General features: G+C 42.6%; 1 protein-coding gene and 1 long non-coding RNA gene across 7 annotated transcripts in view; one reads left to right on the top strand and one right to left on the bottom strand.

Annotated features, from left to right (window-relative positions):
* Positions 1–19,536, top strand: part of ablim1b (actin binding LIM protein 1b) — a 497,169-nt gene that overhangs the window by 261,682 nt on the left and 215,951 nt on the right. For all 5 annotated transcript variants that reach the window (XM_068052960.1, XM_068052959.1, XM_068052954.1 and 2 more), the window contains exons 3-4: positions 2,470–2,653; positions 16,361–16,470. In XM_068052960.1, coding sequence (XP_067909061.1) covers positions 2,470–2,653; positions 16,361–16,470 — 294 coding nt within the window. The remainder of the gene's footprint in view (positions 1–2,469; positions 2,654–16,360; positions 16,471–19,536) is intronic.
* The window catches only part of LOC137380699 (uncharacterized), a 51,096-nt gene that overhangs the window by 23,620 nt on the left and 7,940 nt on the right, over positions 1–19,536 (bottom strand). For both annotated transcript variants that reach the window (XR_010977065.1, XR_010977066.1), the window contains exon 3: positions 917–997. This is a non-coding gene — a long non-coding RNA (uncharacterized lncRNA). The remainder of the gene's footprint in view (positions 1–916; positions 998–19,536) is intronic.

Here is a 19,536-nt window from a genome sequence, read left to right as displayed (position 1 = left end):
CGCCCCCCAAACGAGTGGGCTGGTGGCTGGAGGGGAGGGCATAAAGTTGAGTGGGGGGTGGGGGAGGGATGCCGTTCCTGATACCCTTCCTTCCCTGCTGCAATTTTACGTGGGCCGGCAGTGGCGAGAAACGGCTAGGCCAATTAACTGGCACTTAAGGGCCTCGGCCTGCTGCAATGGGTATTTTACCCTTGGATAGTGGGCAGCTGAAGCCTCAAAAAGCCCGCCTGGTGAAACCAGGCGGCCTTCTTGTGGGCTGGTGAGGGGCCCTCCTGATTGGGCACTCTGTGTCCCACAGAGGGCTGCCCCGAAGCCCCAACCGCCTCCAATGCACAAGACTCTCCCAGCCCCCTCTAATCGACCCCCCCTTGCCTTGCTGGGGCCCAACCCTAAAAACTTATCTTTGTTCTGGGTCTGTCCTTCATCTTCCTTCCGATGGATGGGTTTCGTCCCAGCAGAGGCTACTGGTCCCGGTGGCGCTGCTAGAATTAAGAGCTGCCAACCCGCTGATTGGCTGGCAGCTCCATTAGGTGGGACTTCCTGCCTCAAGGAGGTGAACATCCCGCCAAAGACCAATTAAGGGCCTGGGGAGTGAAAAATCCGGGCCTGGCTCTGCAGGCCCAGTAGAGGCATGCTCGCCCCTGACTTTTCGGCTGGTGTGCGGGGCCTCCCACCCAACAAAAAATTCCGGCCAATGCTCTAGGCACTGTTTTTCCTTCTCTCCTAACAATAATAACTATTTTTTGCAAAGACGTGTTCTTGTGTTATCCTGAGAGACTGAAAGCCGTGGACTTTGCAGAACAGAAGTTCTAACAAAAAGCTTAGGTTCATTTCATTTAATTTAGGCAATGCCTAAACCCTCTAAATACCCTCATAAGCCCATATTCTTACAATAGTGGGTTTTGGACATATTTACCTGAGATTAGGCTGTGCTTCCTTAGACTTTGTCATCTGTGTTTCCTCTTGAGATACAAATTGTAGATTCTTCTCATGTTCTCTGAGGAAGGAGGCATTATTTTAAAATTGTAACAGTGTTGTGTAATACGAAAGGTTTAAAGTGCACAACTAATAAATTTAAAATGAAAAGAAATATCGAAATTTTGCAAAATTGTCACTTAACACAATAAAATGAATATGGTATTGAGACCCAGATTTTAAAAAGACACGATCTAGATATTGTTTGCTTAACCTTGTAAAGTCTTGACTGTTTCCTGCTTGAAACCTACTGATTCCTTATTATTCATGACATCATTGGGCGAGGAAAAATGGGCTCCATTCTTGTTACAGCATACTATCTAAAGTAACCTTACATTGCTGTGACATCAGAAAAGACCTCAGCAAGGTAAAATGAGAATCTACTGTGGAATAAAACCAAGTTTTTAGTGTTTAAAACATCTAATATTATAACTGAATTAACAAAAATTGTGTTATCTGTGATGAATATTGAACTTTGTAGCGTGCTGCTATGCAACTAACTATCCACTGTTAACTGAAAGAATCCTCAGTTTTCCTACTGAGTTCATTTAATAGTTTTTAATATGTAATTTATTTTCATCAACTTGTGAAGTACTGTAAAATAAAACTGGTATGTCATTTTGGGATGTGGACAGCCCCCTGAATCTGTGTCAAACAAATGCTGGAAATATTCAAGAGGGCAGCCAGACAGTTCAACATTTGTATGTGTAGCCAATGGTGTTTCTGCCAGAATTCCATAAATAGTTTCTTAACTGAAAGACATATACAGTGTTACGCTGGCGTTACAGTAAAAACTGCTCAGTATTTAATATGGGCTTAAGTGTGTAATCATTGTTGAATGAAGCTTGTTCTGTTCATCGGCAACTTCTGTACTGAACAATTCAGAAACCCAAAGTAAAGCAAAACTCATACCCAAGTATCACTAGACCATTCTTTAAATGAGAGTTGACTAGCAGAGCAACTGCATTAACTCTTGTCAAAACTTGCTTTGATTTCCAGTAAAACCTGTTAATCTGTTGGCAGAACTCGAAAGGTATTGGTGCAGTATGTGGTACTGTTATGGCTACCCAAGGAATTGCACATCAGGAAAAGCAGTGCTCTTAGTATCTGTATAACTGTTGATTCCCTTTTCTCAGCAGCTATCAACCAAGCTTCCTTTTAAATAGGTCAATTAACCCCAAATCAGCTACCTACTATGGGAGTCTATTCCATTTGGGCATGTTAGCAAAAGCTACAGGTTGTTTTATGACATTGAGAATCACAGATATAATAACAAAACATTGACTGAATTCTAGGTTATTCTGTGGTGGACAACTGTCTCCCAATTATCACTGAGAGGAGGCCTTCATCTTCTTGCCTTGGGCTGGAGCCAAACTCGGGTGGAGGAAAATGACTGACACATTACTGGAGCCCATATGACGGTTTGTTTGTTTTGAAGTTGTTGGTTTAAAGATTATTCATCTGACACCCATTTTATTTGCATTTCCTTTGCAGTTTGTGGCTGTGACTTGGCCAAAGGTGGATTTTTCATGAAGAACAGTGATTACCTTTGTACCCTGGACTACCAGCGGCTATATGGAACTCGTTGCCAGGGCTGTGGAGAGTTTGTGGAGGGGGAAGTAGTCACTGCACTGGGGAAGACCTACCACCCCAAATGCTTTGTTTGCTCCATATGCAAGTAAGAATACCTATAACATGTGGTTAAAATGTGATGAAAGAAAACCTCATAACAGTTTTTCATTCAGAAATATTCTTGATACTTAGAACCATGGCACCATAGAGGTTTACAGAGCAGGCACAGACCATTTGGCCAACTTACCAGTTCTGTCCTAGAATAATCTGAAATTAATTGCACTGCCCTACTGTCTTCCCATTGCCCTGTATCTTGCTCTGCTTCAAATATTTATCCAAATTTTCCTTAAAGATGCAATGGTCCTTATTTCAACTGTTCCCTGTGGCAAGGCATTCTATGTTCCAATGAAACCCTGCATGAAAAAAAAATTTCTAACCTCTCTCCCCACTCTTGGTAATAATGTTAAATTGATGATCTTCTGTCACTGACTCTCCAAACAGAGGCAATAGTTTTTCCTTATTCACTCTATTAAAATCTCTATTAAATCTCTTCTTAGTCTTCTCTGCTCCAATAGAAATAGTCTCAGCATTTGTCATAACTATGTCTCATCCCTGGCATCATCCTGCTGATGCTACACTGTACGCTGTCACTTTTATGTCCTTTCTATAATGGAATACCTAAAAATGCCAGGCAGAAACTGAGTGGGTAAGCAGTCCAACCTAGTGAGGAGGAGGAGTTGGGACCAGAAAAGGCCTGAAAAGATGACCAGTTTTCATTTTTCTGACTTTCTCTATGGGCCCAAGGAAATTTTAGACCTCCCCTCTCCGGGCTTCTCCCTGCTCCCTGGCTATGAGGCTCTCCTGAACCCCTTCCCAGCCATTTAACTGAGTACCAGGGACCGTTCTTGTGATCCCTGATATGGACCATCTACCACCTGACATTCTACTCCACCCAACCCCCCCCCCCACCCCACTCACTGACCAGCTGACCCTTTTCACTGGTCTCGGGTGGGAGACTGACAGAGTTAAAATTGGTTGGATTTATCCAGTCAATAAAGAACATGTAACTTACCCATTAACACCTGTGAAACAAGGCTATATATTTGAAACTGTCTCACTCTCCTGAATGTATATGTACCTATTCTATATCTGCTGTAGATCTGGTATATAAGCCACACAAACATCTCTGCTTTTGATTTCCTATTAATGTGACTTGTACCGATTAAAATATGTTTTTTTAACCTAAATTGCAATCATGAAACTAAGGAATTGATTTATATGCAACAACAACTTGCAAATTGTTGCGTTATCCTGGAGAACCATTTGTACAGGAAGTGTTGTCAATTGCCACAGCTTGAGCTCCGGGTTTTGGAACTTGAGCAGCAGCTGACGACACTGCGTGCATTCGTGAGGATGAGAGCTACGTAGATAGCACGTTTATAGATGTGGTCACCCCACAGCTTAAGAATATGCAGGAAGAGAGGGAATGGGTGACCATCAGGCAGTGAAAAAGAATCAGGCAGGTAGCGCAGGAGACACCTGTGTGCATCTCACTCACCAACAGATATTCAGTTCTGAATACTGAGGAAAGTGATGCTTCAGCTGGGGATTGCAGCCACAGCCAAGTCCATGGCACCACGGGTGGCTCAGCTGCGTGGGGCAGTGAGGGGGGGGGGGGTGCAAGTACAGGGAAGACTGATAGGTGATTCAATAAACAGACAGGCATTTCTGTTGCCTCCCTGGTGCCAGGGTCAAGGATGTCATTGAGTGGTTGAAGACCATCCTGAAGAGGGAGGGTGAACAGCCAGCAGTCGTGGTCCACATCAGAACCAACGACATAGGTAGAAAGTGGGATGTGGTCCTGCAGTCAGAATTTAGGGAGCCAGGTAAGAAATTAGTAAGCAGGACTTCAAATGTAGTCATCTCCAGATTATTCCCAGTGCCATGCGCAAGCGAGTATAGTAACAGAAGGATAAGACAGATGAATGTGTGGCTGGAAAGATGGTGCAGGAGGGAGGTCTTTAGATTCCTGGGACATTGGAACTGGCTCTGGGGGAGATGGGACCTGTACAGGATGGATGGGTTGCATCTGAACAGAGCCGGGACTGAGTTCCTTGTGGGATCTTTTGCTCGTGCTGTTGGGGAGGGTTTAAACTAGTTTGGCAGGGGGATGGGGACCTGATAAAGGCCTGCTCGAGTATGCAATTGAAACCTGACCCGGGCCCGACCTGACCACATCCAACCCGACCCGGGCCCGAGTCCTTTGATTTTTTTTCCCGTGCCTGACCCGACTCGACCCGACTACCGGAATGAAGTTAATTATATCAAAGAGGTTGTGCTCTACCTTGTCCAAATGTTGTGATCGTCTGTTCCGTCAGCAGGCTATTCCTGCAGAATGGTGCAGATAGAGGCAGACTAGTGCGGAGTCCGGATGCCGTTTCCCGCCTTGACGTCCGGCTGTTCAAATTTTGAAGTTTGCTTCCCTTTCCCTCCCTGAGAAAACGGCAGCACTGTGTCCGACCCGACCCAAGCCCAAATGCCGGACCCGGAAGAGAGACCCGACCTGACCCGAACCTGACACATGCCGTCGGGTTCGGGTGGGATAGCCATGCTCTAGGACCTGGGGGTAGACTCAGTTAGGACAAAATCAGAAATTAAAATGGAAGGCAGAAAATTAATGGATGAGTCTGGAAAACAGAGGAAACAAAGGTTAGAAAATTTTAAAAAAGAGTTTGGCAGTGCTCAAGGGTATCTATTTCAATGCAAGGAGTAAATAAAGCAGATGAGCTGAGGGCACAGATAGACACGTGGTGTATGATATCATAGCTGTTACAGAAACATGGCTTAAGGAGGGACAAGAATGGCAGCTCAACGTTCCTGGTTACAAGGTTTTCAGACGTGATAGGGAGGGGGATAAGAAAGGAGGGGAAGAGGGAATTTTGGTCAAGAAAACTATTACAGCTGTGAGGAGAGATGATATGTTGGAAGGTTCATATGAGGCCATATGAATTGAGCTAAGGAACAAAAAGGGGCAATCACACTGCTGGGAGTGTACTATAGACCCCCAAACAGTCAGAGGGAGATAGAAGAGCAGTTATGTAGTCAAATCTCTGAGAAGTGCAAAAACAATAGGGCAGTAATAGTAGGGGATTTTAACTAGCCCAGTATTAATTGGGATAGTTTTAGTGTGAAAGGAATTGAGGGAGCAGAATTTTTGAGGTGTCGGAGAACCTTTTTGCCCAGTATGTAGCAAGTCCAACAAGAGAGGATGCAGTTTTGGGCACAGTTTTAGACTTAGTTTTAGGAAATGAATATAGGCAGGTGGAAGGAGTGGCAGTAGGAGAGCATTTTGGTCGTAGTGATCATAATTCAGTCAGTTTTAACATCATTATGGAAAAGGACAGAGATAGAACAGGAGTTAAGAGTTCTCAATTGGGGCAAGGCCAATTTTACTAAACTGAGGAGTGATTTTACAAAAGTGGACTGGAAACAGCTACTTGAAGGTAAATCAGTGTCAGAGTAGTGGGAGGCATTCAAAGAGGAGATTCAAGGGGTTCAGAGTAAACATGTTCCCACAAAGAAAAAGAGTGAGACGGCCAAATCTAGAGCCCTATGGATGTCCAGGAGTTTACAGGGTAAGATAAGGCAGAAAAGGAAAGTTTATATCCGACACCGAGAACTCAATACTACAGAAAGCTGAGAGGAATATAGAAAGTGGAGGGGTGAAATCAAAAAGGAAATTAGGAAAGTAAAGAGAGGGCATGAAAGAATATTGGCAAGCAAAATCAAGGTGAGCCCAAAGATGTTTTATCAATACATTAAGAGTAAGAGGATAACTAAGGACAGAGTAGGGCCCATAAAAGACCAAAAAGGTAACCTATGTGTAGGGTCGGAAAATGTTATTATGGTTCTTAATGAATGCTTTGCATCCCTCTTCACAAAAGAGGGGAAAGATGCAGATACTGTAGTTAAGAAGGAGGAATGCGAAATATCAGATGTGATAAACATAGGGAGAGAGGAAATATTAATGGGATTCGCATCCTTGAAAGTTGATAAATCACCAGGGCCGGATGACATGTACCCTAGGCTGTTAAAAGAAGCAAGAGAGAAAATAGCAGAAGGTCTGACCATCATTTTCCAGTCCTCACTGGATACAGGTGTGGTGCTGGAAGATTGGAGAACTGCTAATGTTGTACCTCTGTTTAAAAAGGGAGCGAGGGATAGACCGAATAATTACAGGTCAGCCAGTGTAACCTTAGTCGTGGGCAAATTATTGAAGTCTATTCTGAGAGAATGGATTAACTGTCACTTAGAAAGGTACAGGTTAATCAAGGATAGTCAGCATGGATTTTTTAAGGGAAGATCTTTTTTGGCCAACTTGATCGAATTTTTTGAAGAAGTAACAAGGAAGATAGATGAGGGTAGTGCAGTTGATGTGGTCTACATGGATTTTAGCAAGGCTTTTGACAAGGTCCCACATGGCAGACTGGTTAAAAAAGTAAAATTCCATGGGATCCAGGGAAATGCAGCAAGGTGGATACGAAATTGGCTTAGTGGCGGGAAACAAAGGGTAATTGTTGACAGATATTTTTGCTACTGGAGGGCAGTTTCCAGTGGTGGTCTGCAGGGTTCAGTACTGGGTCCCCTGCTTTCTGTGATATATATTAATGATTTGGACGTAAATGTAGGGGGCATGATCAAGAAGTTTGCAGATGACACAAAGATTGGCCGTATGATAGATAACGAGGAGGATAGCTGTAGGCTGCAGGAAGATATTGATGGTCTGGTCAGATGGGCAGAAAAGTGGCAAATGGAATTCAACCTGGAGAAGTGTGAGGTGATGCATTTGGGGAGATCAAACAAGGCAAAGGAATACACGATTAATGGGAAAATCCTGAGAAGTGTAGAGGAAGTGAGGGACCTTGGAATGAATGTCCACAGATCCCTGAAGGTAGCAGGACAGGTCGATAAAGCGGTTAAGAAGGCATAAGGAATCCTTTCCTTTATTAGCCGAGATATAGACTATAAGAGCAGGGAGGTTATGCTGGAACTGCATAACTCATTGGTTAGGTCACAACTTGAGTACTGTGTGCAGTTCTGGTCACCTCATTACAGAAAGGATGTAATTGGACGAGAGAGGTTACGGAGGAGATTTATGAGGATGTTGCCAGGACTGGAAAAATGCAGCTATGAGGAATGATTGGATAGGCTAGGGTCAGTCTCCTTGGAACAGAGAAGACTGAGGGGAGATCTGATTGAAATGTAAAAAATGTTGAGGGGCCTGGATAGAGTGGAGGTGAAGGGCCTATTCACTTTAGCAGAGAGGTCAGTGTAGTCACTGGTTAAAGTGATTGGTAGAAAAATTAGAGTGGAGATGAGGAAAATCGTTTTTCACCCAGAGGGGATGGGGGTCTGCAAATCACTGCCTGAAAGGGTAATTGAGGCAGAGACCCTCAATTCATTCAAAAAAAGTCTGGATTTGCACTTCAAGTGTCATAACCTGTAGGGCTACAGACCAAATGCTGGAAGGTGGGATTAGAATAGGTGGATCGTTTTTTGGCTGGCACAGACACAATGGGCCAAGTGACCTCTTTCTGTGCCTTAAACTTTCAAGGATTCTATGATTCTATATACATTTGGTATGTAGATGCTCAGTTGATGATATTGTCAGATACCAAATGTACAGCAAGATACACTGATTTAGTTTTCCAATCACACTGGAATTTGCTTCGTAAACTGCATCATTATAAACTAATCCAGGTTTTCATACAGTAACTGATTTCCTTCCTGGTATTATTTCCACTGTGTCCCCTACCTGACATGCCATTTCAGAAAAATCTAAAGGATTACAAGAATCAGTCAGTGGGGGATTGTATTCACCGATGTGTAATGGAAAAAACAAAACTCCAAAGGATTAGGAGAATAATAACTTCATCCCTTGAATTGTTTACAATAACATTTTATGTTACACATTCAGGCCTCCTGAGGAAACCTACTTTAAAATATCGAATTGAAAAATGACACTTTTAAAAATATGAATGAAAAGATCACAATATAATTTACCTGGGATTGGCAAATTTAAGGTTTCTTCACAACTTGAAAGATCAGTATAATTTACTTATCATGTTTGACAATCGTGGATTAGACCAAGATGCTATTTTCCGTGTTTAAGAATCAGCTGGAAGAGTATCTTTGGCAGTATGACATGTCATCACCATTTAAATATGTTCAACCCAATTTTGTGAAGGCAGAGGATATGATCAGTTAGACATTAGTCCAAACAGTGCACGTTTATTTGAGCGCAACGCAGACTACTAAACTCCCCGAAATGGTAGGCCTGAAGTGTGCCGCTTCTCATACTAGGTAAGGACAAACAAGAGATGTTCTTTACCCACGTGTTTACCTGGGCACTAAACGCTTTGCATATGCAAATCAGGGGCCTAATGCCTGTTTGAGGTCTCCGCTCCAAGACTGGTTTATCCTAATTTAGGGAAACCAGCCCCAGCGTTTGCCTGCAATGAAGAGGTTAAGTAATTTATTTTGAGATGTTACTGATTCGGTCATTTTTCCCTCAGGGAGTACCTGTGCATGGCCTTAAAAGGACAAGGCAAGTTAAATACAGCTCCACCTTAGCTAAACATCAATGCACTGCTCCAGACTTCTCATCACCTCTCAGCAATGCCAGAGTTCAAATCTTAATGTTAGAGTGCTAATAGGCTAATACTAAATGTTTTCAAATATGCCAAGGGTTATGGATCATGACTATATGGAATGAAATTACATTACATACATCCTGACCTATGTTCTATTGTAGCTGATTTTACTGAAGTCAACTTCTTGGCTCACCCTCCTTACATTTCAGCTTCTCCAGAACGCTGTTGCTTGTATCCTTTTCTGCAGGAGGTCTCACACACCCACACAACATCCTTGCTGACCTACCTTAAATTTCATTACATTAGCCCATTACATTTCTGTCATGTAATATTATTGGCTTTCAGTTGCTTAATGCTTCAACTTTAAAATTTTCATTCTTGTGTATACATCGCTCTACGGCCTTTAGCCCTCCCAATCTTTGTAACCTTCTTTAAACCTGCACGCCACCACCCACCCCACCCCACAAGCCCTCAATTAGTGTTCGCTAGCCTTTTGTGCATGCCCCCTCTCTTTGTGCCCTCAGTTGCCTCGGCCCCCCACTTTAGAAATTATTCCTTAAATCTCTTTGTTTCTATTCGAGTTCTCCTTTAAGAACCTCCTTAAAACCTACCTCTTTGATCAAGCTTATGGTCTCCATCCTAATATTTCCTTTGATTTGATGCAAGTTTTCTCGTGTTACTCTGTGAAGTACTTTGGCAATCTTTTGTTTGGTAAAGGTGTTATGCAAATGCAAGTTTTTGTTGTTGAGACCTTTCTATTTTATTAATTTTTGCATAATGTCATGCAGATCCCCATCTGCCAAGAATGAGGCATATTAATTTTGTCATATGAACATTGATTTTAAACTGTTGCTGGAGTGAAGAAATGACTTGTTTGAAGATCACCCGACACTGGGCTGGAAGGACATTTGCATACTAAGTGACACTGCTTGTGGAGGCAAAGCAGTATTCCCTGCTCCAATTAACCCAAATGGATTTTGATCACCATACCTTGAAGAGATAAGGAAGCGCATTCCAGGCCCTGCTAAGATGATACAATCAACAGAGCCAGGACTGGTTAAACCAGCTGGTCACATGACTAACTGGCTGGTCCAGGTTTTTTGAACTAGCGACAGGACAGTTTGAATTCAGTGTGCAACTGAAGCTGGAACAAGGAAGCCTCTCTCTCTCTCTCTCACTTTCTCCCAAGCCACCAGACCCATGGAAGACACATAAACCTCAAGAGAGAAAAGACTCTTGAAGCGTGAACGAATTGCAAGACGTCCCAGCAATCAAAGACTCCACATTGAACTTAAAGGACTGTAACTACCAGATATTGCCTCAAACTTTTCCCCTTTATTCCTTCTACTTTTTCTGTCTCTATATGTGTGTGTTTATTGCATATGCATGCTCGCGTGGTCGCGTCACATATTCGTAGTCGTTAACCGGATTAGAGTTTAAGATGAATAAACTTCTACCTTTCTTGTTTAAATCTAAGGAAACCTGTCTGATTTCTTTGCCTTACAATTGGAGCAGTGAACAAGGATTCACTAAGGGGGTGCTAAAACACGGTGTTTTAAAATTAAACCCTGTATCGGTTAAACCAGGCAAAGGCAGAGAGGGAACCGCTAGATCCCTTCTCACCTGGTCGTAACGGAAATTTGGGGGCTAGCGTCCGAAATTATACCACAGACAAACGAGAAATTGGAAATGCGAAGCCAAATTGATCCCAATCAGAAAAAGAGAAAAGATTTCAATACAGGTTTTCTTGTGGTTGTGTGTGCTGGAATACTAACATGTCTGTGACTGAAGCTAGTAGCTCTCCAAGCCAGGGTGAAGTAACTTGAGATAAGTTAAAAGCACTGTCTACGGAGGAGTTGAGAAAAATGGCTGAGCAGTGTGGGATCACTGTACGTGGCAAGGCTAGGAAGCCTGAACTCCTAAGACCAGTGGGCAACCATTTTTCCCTTGAATCTGAAGAAGTAGAAACAGTGTTAGAAGTAGACCCGGACAGGGTATTACTAGCAAAGCTACAATTGGAACAGAGGAAACTTGAATTAAAGGAGAAAGAAAGAGAGAGACAGGAGAGAAAGAGAAAAAACCTTCCAGAAAGATTGCGAAGAGAGAGAGAGCTGAGACGACTTGAGTTAACTAGGGGGTGACAAAGTAACTCCAGTGACAGCATGGCCAATATGGAGGAGCATAATTCAGGGCTGGGTACAGAATTGTTAAAATTTTCCCAACTGATCCCAAAATTCAATGAGGGAGACGTGGAAGCGTTTTTTGTGTCTTTTAAAAAACTGGGAAGTCAGTTAAAGTTGTTTGAGGCTTGGACTCTGCTGTTACAGAGTAAATTAGTAGGAAAGGCCCATGAGGTTTTTTCCATTTTACCAGATGAGAGTCCATCAAATTATGAACTGACAAAAATGTTATCCTCTGGGCATATGAGTTAGTACCAGAAGCCTATCACCAAAAGATTAGAAACCTCAAGAAGCAAGCTGATCAAACTTACCTGGAGTTTGAGAGAAATAAGCAGCTGACTTTTGACCAGTGACTGAGGGCTCTTAAAGTACAGCTCAGCTATGAAAATCGCAGAGAAGTAATTTTGCTACTTTCCCACTTTCCATAAAGACACATGTAGAAGAGCTGAAGGCTATAGAGCCCGGCAGGCAGCAGTCCTGGCCAATGAGTTTTCTCTCATTTATAAGTCAGTTTCCCGGGGAAAACCTTTCCTAATCACCCCCACAAATCCGAAAAGGACAGAGGGTGGCAAGGTGATAGAAGCCCAAGCAGTCCTGGGCGTGAAGGAAAAGCAGGGGACACCGGGGGCCCTCCTCCATCCAAAAAGGAAGGTGCTGTGAGGAGGAGTGAGACACGGAGACCTGTGTGCTTCCATTGTAATAAAGCAGGGCATTTAAGAACTGACTGCTGGAAACTAAAGGGAGGATTAATCAGGGCACACGCTCAGTGAAGAAGGGAACCTGATGGAAAGCACAGCAGAACAAGCTGTGGCTTTAACTGCAGTAAGAGTGAGACCCAGGAAGTCTACCGCTGCAAGTGCAGGGAAATTTAATAGGATTCCTGAAGGTTATCAGGGTTTTGTGTCTGAAGGGAGAGTAACCCCATACCCCTTGAGTGGGGCAAGCAAGCCCACAGTAATCCTCAGGGACACAGGGGCCAGTAGATCCCTTTTACTGGGAAAAGACCTGACCTTTTCCCCAGAAAGTGCAGTAAACTCCAGAATGGTGGTGAATGGGTATGCCTGTACCTTTACACCGGGTGCACTTGGAGTGCGACCTAGTTTTGGGACCAATGACCATAGGGATTGTCCCTAGTTTGCCTGAGGGTTGACCGCTCCTACGTAATGATCTGGCAGGGATGAAGGTGGTAGCTTCCCCAGTAGTGAAAGAGAGACTGCAGGAGGTCAGAGAGACAGGGCAGTGGCAGGAGATGGTCCCCTGCAGTTTCCCTAAATGTGTAATGAGTGAGGCCATGATCAAATCAGCTCCCCCAGAGGAGACTGAATTGGCACTGCAGGCAGATGGCCATGAGGTCTGTCTATCTGAGGCTTTCTTTGGAAAGTTAGAAGAACCAGGGAATGAATTAAACAAATTTTCCCTCGCTGAGGCTCAGCGAGCCGACCCAGTATTGAGAGAGTTAGCACAGGCTGCCCAGTCTGAAATTGAAGCAGAGGGAGTCCCTGATTGCTACTATTTAAAGAATGAGGTATTGATGAGGAAATGGAGTTCTCCTCACAGACCTGAGAGCAAGGACCAGTTAGTGGTGCCACAGAGGTACTGGAGAGAAATATTAAGAATGGCCCATGAGATTGCAGTGTCTGTACATGTTGGTATATGAAAAACCAAAGCCCATATAAGACAGCAGTTTGACTGGCCAAAACTCCACAAAGATGTGGTGGAGTACTGTTGGAGTTGCCACATGTGCCAGGTTGAGGGTAAACCCCAACCTACAGTGAAATCTGCACCCCTAAGTCCTGTATCGGTGTTTGGAGGACACTCCAGCAGAGGGCTAGTGAACTGTAAGGGACCCATGTCGAGAACAAAAGGAGACAGGTAGGCATAAGGCTGGCAGCAGGTTAGAAAGGAATGGGGAAAAAGTGACCAAGAGGGCATGTGGGAAGAATCCCGGATGAAAACCCCTTACTATTCGGTCAGCCAACCCCAAAATATTTGAAAAGTTATACCCCACATCCTCCTAAGTAAATGCAGGCACTAGAAGCGCCCCACCAGAGTGGTTAACAGCATTTACAAGAACCTGTTGAGACAAAGAAAGTCCTCGAGAGCAGAGAAACTGTGAGGGTGATACCTCACCTAGTCGAAGTGACACTTGGGAGTGCAGTAGAAGCTGGGAAAATATCTGCAAGCAGGAGTGTCCCAGAGGACAAAGGGAAGATTAGCAAAGACTGCTCCCCCACAATCAGGAAAAAGGGGAACCAGCCATTCCCAAAGGTGAAAAGCCTTTGCATGACTCATCAAAGCACTGAAAGCGAGTTCAGAGTGAAACCGCCCACTGCCGCCACACCTGAGCAGAACTCTAACCTAGGGCTAATTACATCTAACCCCAGCCTGCAAACATTAACAAGAACAAAGACACCTTAGGCAGTCATGGAAATGTGCAAACTGAAAAAACTTCCCAAAAAACCACATGTTTATTGGGATACCAAAAAGGGGCGTTTGAAGCAGCACTGCTACCACAAAAAGACAGGCTGTAACAATTAAGGTTCTGAATGAATGAGAGATGCATGTGTGTGTTCCTGTCCTTATCTTCTCTCCAGTCCCTTTTAATGAAATGCTGTTTTTAAAAAATCGCATTTCATTCCGTTGGGTGTGGAGGTGTCATGCAGATTCCCACCTGCCAAGAATGAGACATATTAATTTTGTCATATGAACATTGATTTTAAACTGTTGCTGGAGTGAAGAAATGACTTGTTTGAAGATCACCAGACACTGGGCTGGAAAGACATTTTTATACAAAGAGACGTTGCTTGTGGAGACAAAGGAATATTCCCTGCTCCAATTAACCCAAATGGATTTTGATCACCAGACATTGAAGAGGTAAGGAAGCGCATTCCAGGCCCTGCTAAAATGATACAATCCAGAGAGCCAGGACTGGTTAAACCAGCTGGTCACATGACTAACTGGCTGGTCCAGGTTTTTTGAACTAGCCACAGGACAGTTTGAATTCAGCAGGCAGTGTGCAACTGAAGCTGGAACAAGGAAGCCTCTCTCTCTCTCTCTCTCTCTCTCTCGTTTTCTCACAAGCCACCAGACCCACGGAAGACACATAAACCTCAAGAGAGAAAAGACTCCTTCATCGGAACAAGTTGAAGTGTGAACTGGGCCCCAACGAATTGCAAGACTTACCGGCAATCAAAGACTGCACGTTGAACTTAAAGGACTGTAACTACCAGATATTGCCTCAAACTTTTCCCCTTTATTCCTTCTACTTTTTCTGTCTCTATCTGTGAGTGTATTTATTGCATATGCATGCTAGCTTGGCCGCATCGCATATTCGTAGTTGTTAATCCGATTAGAGTTTAAGATTAATAAACTTCTACCTTTTTTGTTTAAATCTAAGGAAACCTGTTTTATTTTGTTGTCTTACAATTGGAGTAGTGAACAAGGATTCACTGAGAGGGAGCTAAAAACAAGGTGTTTTAATATTAAACCCTGTTACGGTTAAACCAGGCAAAGGCTGAGAGGGAACCCCTAGACCCCTTCTCACCTGGTCATAACAATAGGGATAGTTTCACAACAACATAAAACAATTTAAAAAAAAAGAAAAAGAAATCCTTAAATTTATCATCTCATTACTAAAACTAGCTCAGTTCCTGCTCTGGTGAGAACTGTTCACCTTGATGACATGTTTACATCTTTACTTTGTGTTTTCTTCCAGTTCTGCTTTGCATCTTCTACTTTAAGTATATTCAAACTTGGTTAATCTGCATGTATTAGGAAAACCCAATTTTATTAGATATTAAAAATCAACAGATTTACGGCTCATCAATTTGTTGCGTTTCTTTTTTATTGAAATCAAATCCTCATCATTATTAAATTTCATAAAGCATTTAAAAATATTACATATCTTCGCGAAGAAAAACTAATTGTTTCCTTTCTTGAATAGTTTGATTGTCCAACTTACGACGGTTGTTGAATTGACTTTTTGTTCTTACCCACAGTCATGATAGTTGTAGTATAAGGGTCTGAAAGGATTAATGTTGTGTGTACAGAATACCTCCTATCATGATGATGTAAGAGATCGCATGGGAGAGAGACTTGAAGATAGATCCAGCATGGCTTTAGAGGAGTCACACAGACTGGTGTGAAGCTGTACATACTAATAATGTAATAAAGGTTAATGTTCTAATTACTCCAGACTAAGGAATCTCTCTAAGCTAGACTAACTTAGTATATTAAGGAGGCAGAATACCAACCAAACATACAATAGTCAGATTTTCCTTGCCCTTGTTTTCACTATAGCATCTTTCTCTCATATTGGAAAAAAAAAGTCCTCAGCTGACTCTGTAATATCAGAAGGTTGGCTTTCTTTGATGCAATGTTGGGAATACAGTCCAGAACTTCCTCCTGTCACTGTCAATAATGATGCATTTTGGTCATTGTCATGTCAGCTGTAGCTCAGTAGGTAGCACTCTTGCCTCTGAGTCAATAAGTTGTAGGTTCAAGTTCTACTCGGACACTTCTGCACTAAGTTTAGACTGTCATTTCAGTGCAGTGCTATAGGAGTGCTACGCTGTTGGAGGTGCTGTCTTTTGGATGGGGTGTTAAACCAAGTGTTCATTTGGTCTCGCTGTAAAACATCCCATGATACTATTTGAAGAGGAGCAGGGGAGCTGTCCCTGGTGTCCTGGCAATATTTGGCCCTCAACCAACACCACCAAAGGCAGATGATTTGGCCATTATCACATTGCTGTTTGTGGGAGACTGCGGTGCACAAATTGGCTGTAGTGTTTCCTAAATTACAAAAGCACTTTAGTACATCCTGAGGATATGTAAGGCGCTACACAAATGCAAGTCTTTATTTCTTTCTCTAAACTGTTGAGAAGCATATTTTAACTCCATTTCACAAAGTAGCTTTTTTTATTTAGCTGCACACTGCTAATCAGTAATTGGCAACAATGTTTTCTTCTTCCTGTTTTTCAGGCGCCCTTTCCCAGCAGGGGACCGTGTGACATTCAATGGAAAAGACTGTCTGTGTGAGCACTGTGCCCAGCCAAAGTCTTCCAGTCCCAAGGAGATTGTTAGTAGCAACAGTGAGTACACATAGGGGAGAAAATAAGCAAAGTTTCAGATAGCAATGGGAAAACTATTGCATTGCTTCCAGTGAGTTGGATATGACACTGATAAGATGTTCTGGAAAACTTTCTTAAGGATGAAAGCTTTCACTCTGTGGACTGTATACGTTTCTCATTCTCAGTGGTCCCAGGCACATGAATTAAAAGATTAGTGTTTGCTGACCAGTTATGCTTTAATAATTGTTTCACTCAATTTTTCAGGATAATGGCTGAAAGTACCTTATTTATAATTCAGTCAGGAGAATTGATAAATGGTGCTCAGATCTATGGTAGCAAATGAATCCATTTGCTAATCAGTAGGTAAACACCACATACTGGGAAATTTCAAATCATTATTTTTGAAATCCTGTTGAAACAGTTTCTTGACTGGTAACTCATCAACTAAATATCAGTTATATGTAAAGCAATTAGAATAACAGCGCTACCTTTAAAAAAATTTATTCATGAGATGTGGGCATCGCTGGAAAGGCCAGCATTTATTGCCCGTCAATAATTGCCATTAATTGAGTGGCTGGCTAGGCCATTTCAGAGGGCAGTTATGGGTCAACCATATCGCTCTGGGCCTAGACTCACATGCAGGTCAGCTAACTATGCTTCTCTCTCCACAGATGCTGCCTGACCTGCTGAGTATTTCCAGCATTTCTTGTTTTTATTTCAGATTTCCAGCATCCGCAGTATTTTGCTTTTATACACATGTAGGTCAGACTGGATAAGGATGGAAGATTTCCCTCCCTAAAGGATATTAGTGAACTAGATGGATTTTTATGATAATCCAATAGTTACATGGTCACCATTACTGAGGCTAACTTTTTATTCCAGATTCATTAACTGAATTAACATTCCCCACCTGCCAAATCATTAGTCCAGGTTTCTGGATTACTAGTCCAGTAACATAACCACTATGCAACTGTACCCTAAATCAGCAGTACTCAAACCATAAACTTGAAACTTACACTGTAAGCATTACATTAATAATGTTACAAGTGTTTCCATTTTTTTTAAATTTTTGAGAACTTGTGTTTTAAAACTGAAAGGATTCCATAGATGCTGGAAGTTTGGGTGTTTCTTTTTAAAAAGGAGGTTCTCCAGAAAGTTTGGACTGAGTTTGAACTGTTAACAGTTACTGAAAGGCACCTGTTATCAAATAACTCAGTAGGGGTTGTTTTGACTTGGAGAGATGTTTACAAAGGAGTGACAAGCCAAGATTTATAGACATCAAGAGATTTGACTTCTGGAAATTTTTAATTTCAATTTGAACTGTTAAAAAAGGCAGTTAGTGGTTTTGCTTGCAACAGAAGACAACTCAGCCAAGTCAGCTCTCTCTCTTGAAAAGAAATCCTTCATCAAATGTGTCTCATTTCCTCCTGTATTTGAAGAGACCCTGCATCGAATTTGTGGGAACTAAAAACTTGTTGCTGCATTCTTGCTGTAAGACCTATTTGACCTCTGTAGCTGCCTTTCCTGGAAAGCCTATCCAAAACTGATCATCAACATCGCCTGGAAAGAACTGTTCTAGGGAGATCCCACTGACAGCCGTAGACACGTAGGCACCTGGAACGCCTAACCAAAACAAAGGACATCTTTCCATACTTTCTTTTCAGCCTAACTGTTTGTTTCCTTCAATTTCTTTGTAACAGCTGTAAACAAAAATCCCTTTTTATTTTATTAACCTGTTGTGTGTGTGTGTGTGTGCCAGGATAAATAAGGGGCTTTAACATTTCAAATTTATGTGTATGTTTTACTGAAGTATTGGTGAAAACCTGGTTCATAATATATGGATAATTTTGTTGTTTATTAAAGAAATCTGGTTGGTATGCTTTATTCTGGGGAAAAATAGAGTATATGATTGACTGTTCAGTAAGTGGGAAAATTTTAAATATATATTGCAGCCTGTGGAGAAATGGGACTAGAATAAACAGTGCACTCCTCCTGCCTCGGTCATAACAATAAGGACAATAAATGCAAGCCAGAATCATTAAATTGTTGTGAGGGACAGAAGGGGTCGGAGCAAGGCTGGTGTCACATGTACTAAAATTTTATCTGAATAATTATTTCATATTGAAAATTATAGTAAACAAAATCAAATTTTTACCTGCATTATTGATTTTTTAGAGAGGTTTTGCTACTGTTGCTTCTCAGAGTCATAGAGTTTTACAGCACAGAAACAGGCCCTTTGGCCCAACGTGCCTGTGCTGACCATCAAGCATCCGTCCCAACCAATCCCATTTCCCCGCACTTGGCCCGTAGCCTTGTATGTTATAGCATTTCAAGTGCTCATCTAAATACTTCTTGAATGTCGTGGGTGTTCCTGCCTCTACCACCCCTTCAGGCAGAGTGTTCCAGATTCTAACCACCCTCTGGGTGAGAAAATTCCTCCTCAACTCCCCTCTAAACCTCCTGCCCATTACCTTAAATCTATGCCCCCTAGTTATTGATCTCTCCGCTAAGGGAAAAAGTTTCTTCCTATCTATCCTATCAATGCCCCTCATAATTTTGTATACCTCAATCAGGTCCCCCCTCGGCCTTCTCTGCTCCAAGGAAAACAACCCCAGCCTATCCAGTCTCTCTTCATAACTGAAATGCTCCAGCCCAGGCAACATCCTGGTGAATCTCCTCTACACCCTCTCCATTGCAATCACATCCTTCCTATAGTGTGGTGCCCAGAACTGTACACAGTACTCCAGCTGTGGCCTAACCAACATTTTATACAGCTCCATCATAACCTCCCTGCTCTTATATTCTGTGCCTCGGCTAATAAAGGCAAGCATCCCATATGCCTTCCTAACCACCTTATCTACCTGTGCTGCTGCCTTCAGTGATCTATGGACAAGCACCCCAAGGCCCCTCACACCTTAAACCTATGTCCCCTAGTAACTGACTCTTCCACCCTGGGAAAATGCTTCTGACTATCCACTCTGTCCATGCCGCTCATAACTTTGTAGACCTCTATCACGTCGCCCCTCCACCTCCGTCGTTCCAGTGAAAACAATCCGAGTTTGTCCAACCTCTCCTCATAGCTAATGC

Source organism: Heterodontus francisci, chromosome 20 (assembly GCF_036365525.1).
Source record: "Heterodontus francisci isolate sHetFra1 chromosome 20, sHetFra1.hap1, whole genome shotgun sequence".
Classification (NCBI taxonomy): domain Eukaryota; kingdom Metazoa; phylum Chordata; class Chondrichthyes; order Heterodontiformes; family Heterodontidae; genus Heterodontus; species Heterodontus francisci.
The sequence above is the reverse complement of the archived record's forward strand: the minus strand, read 5'-3'. Positions and strand labels throughout refer to the sequence as shown.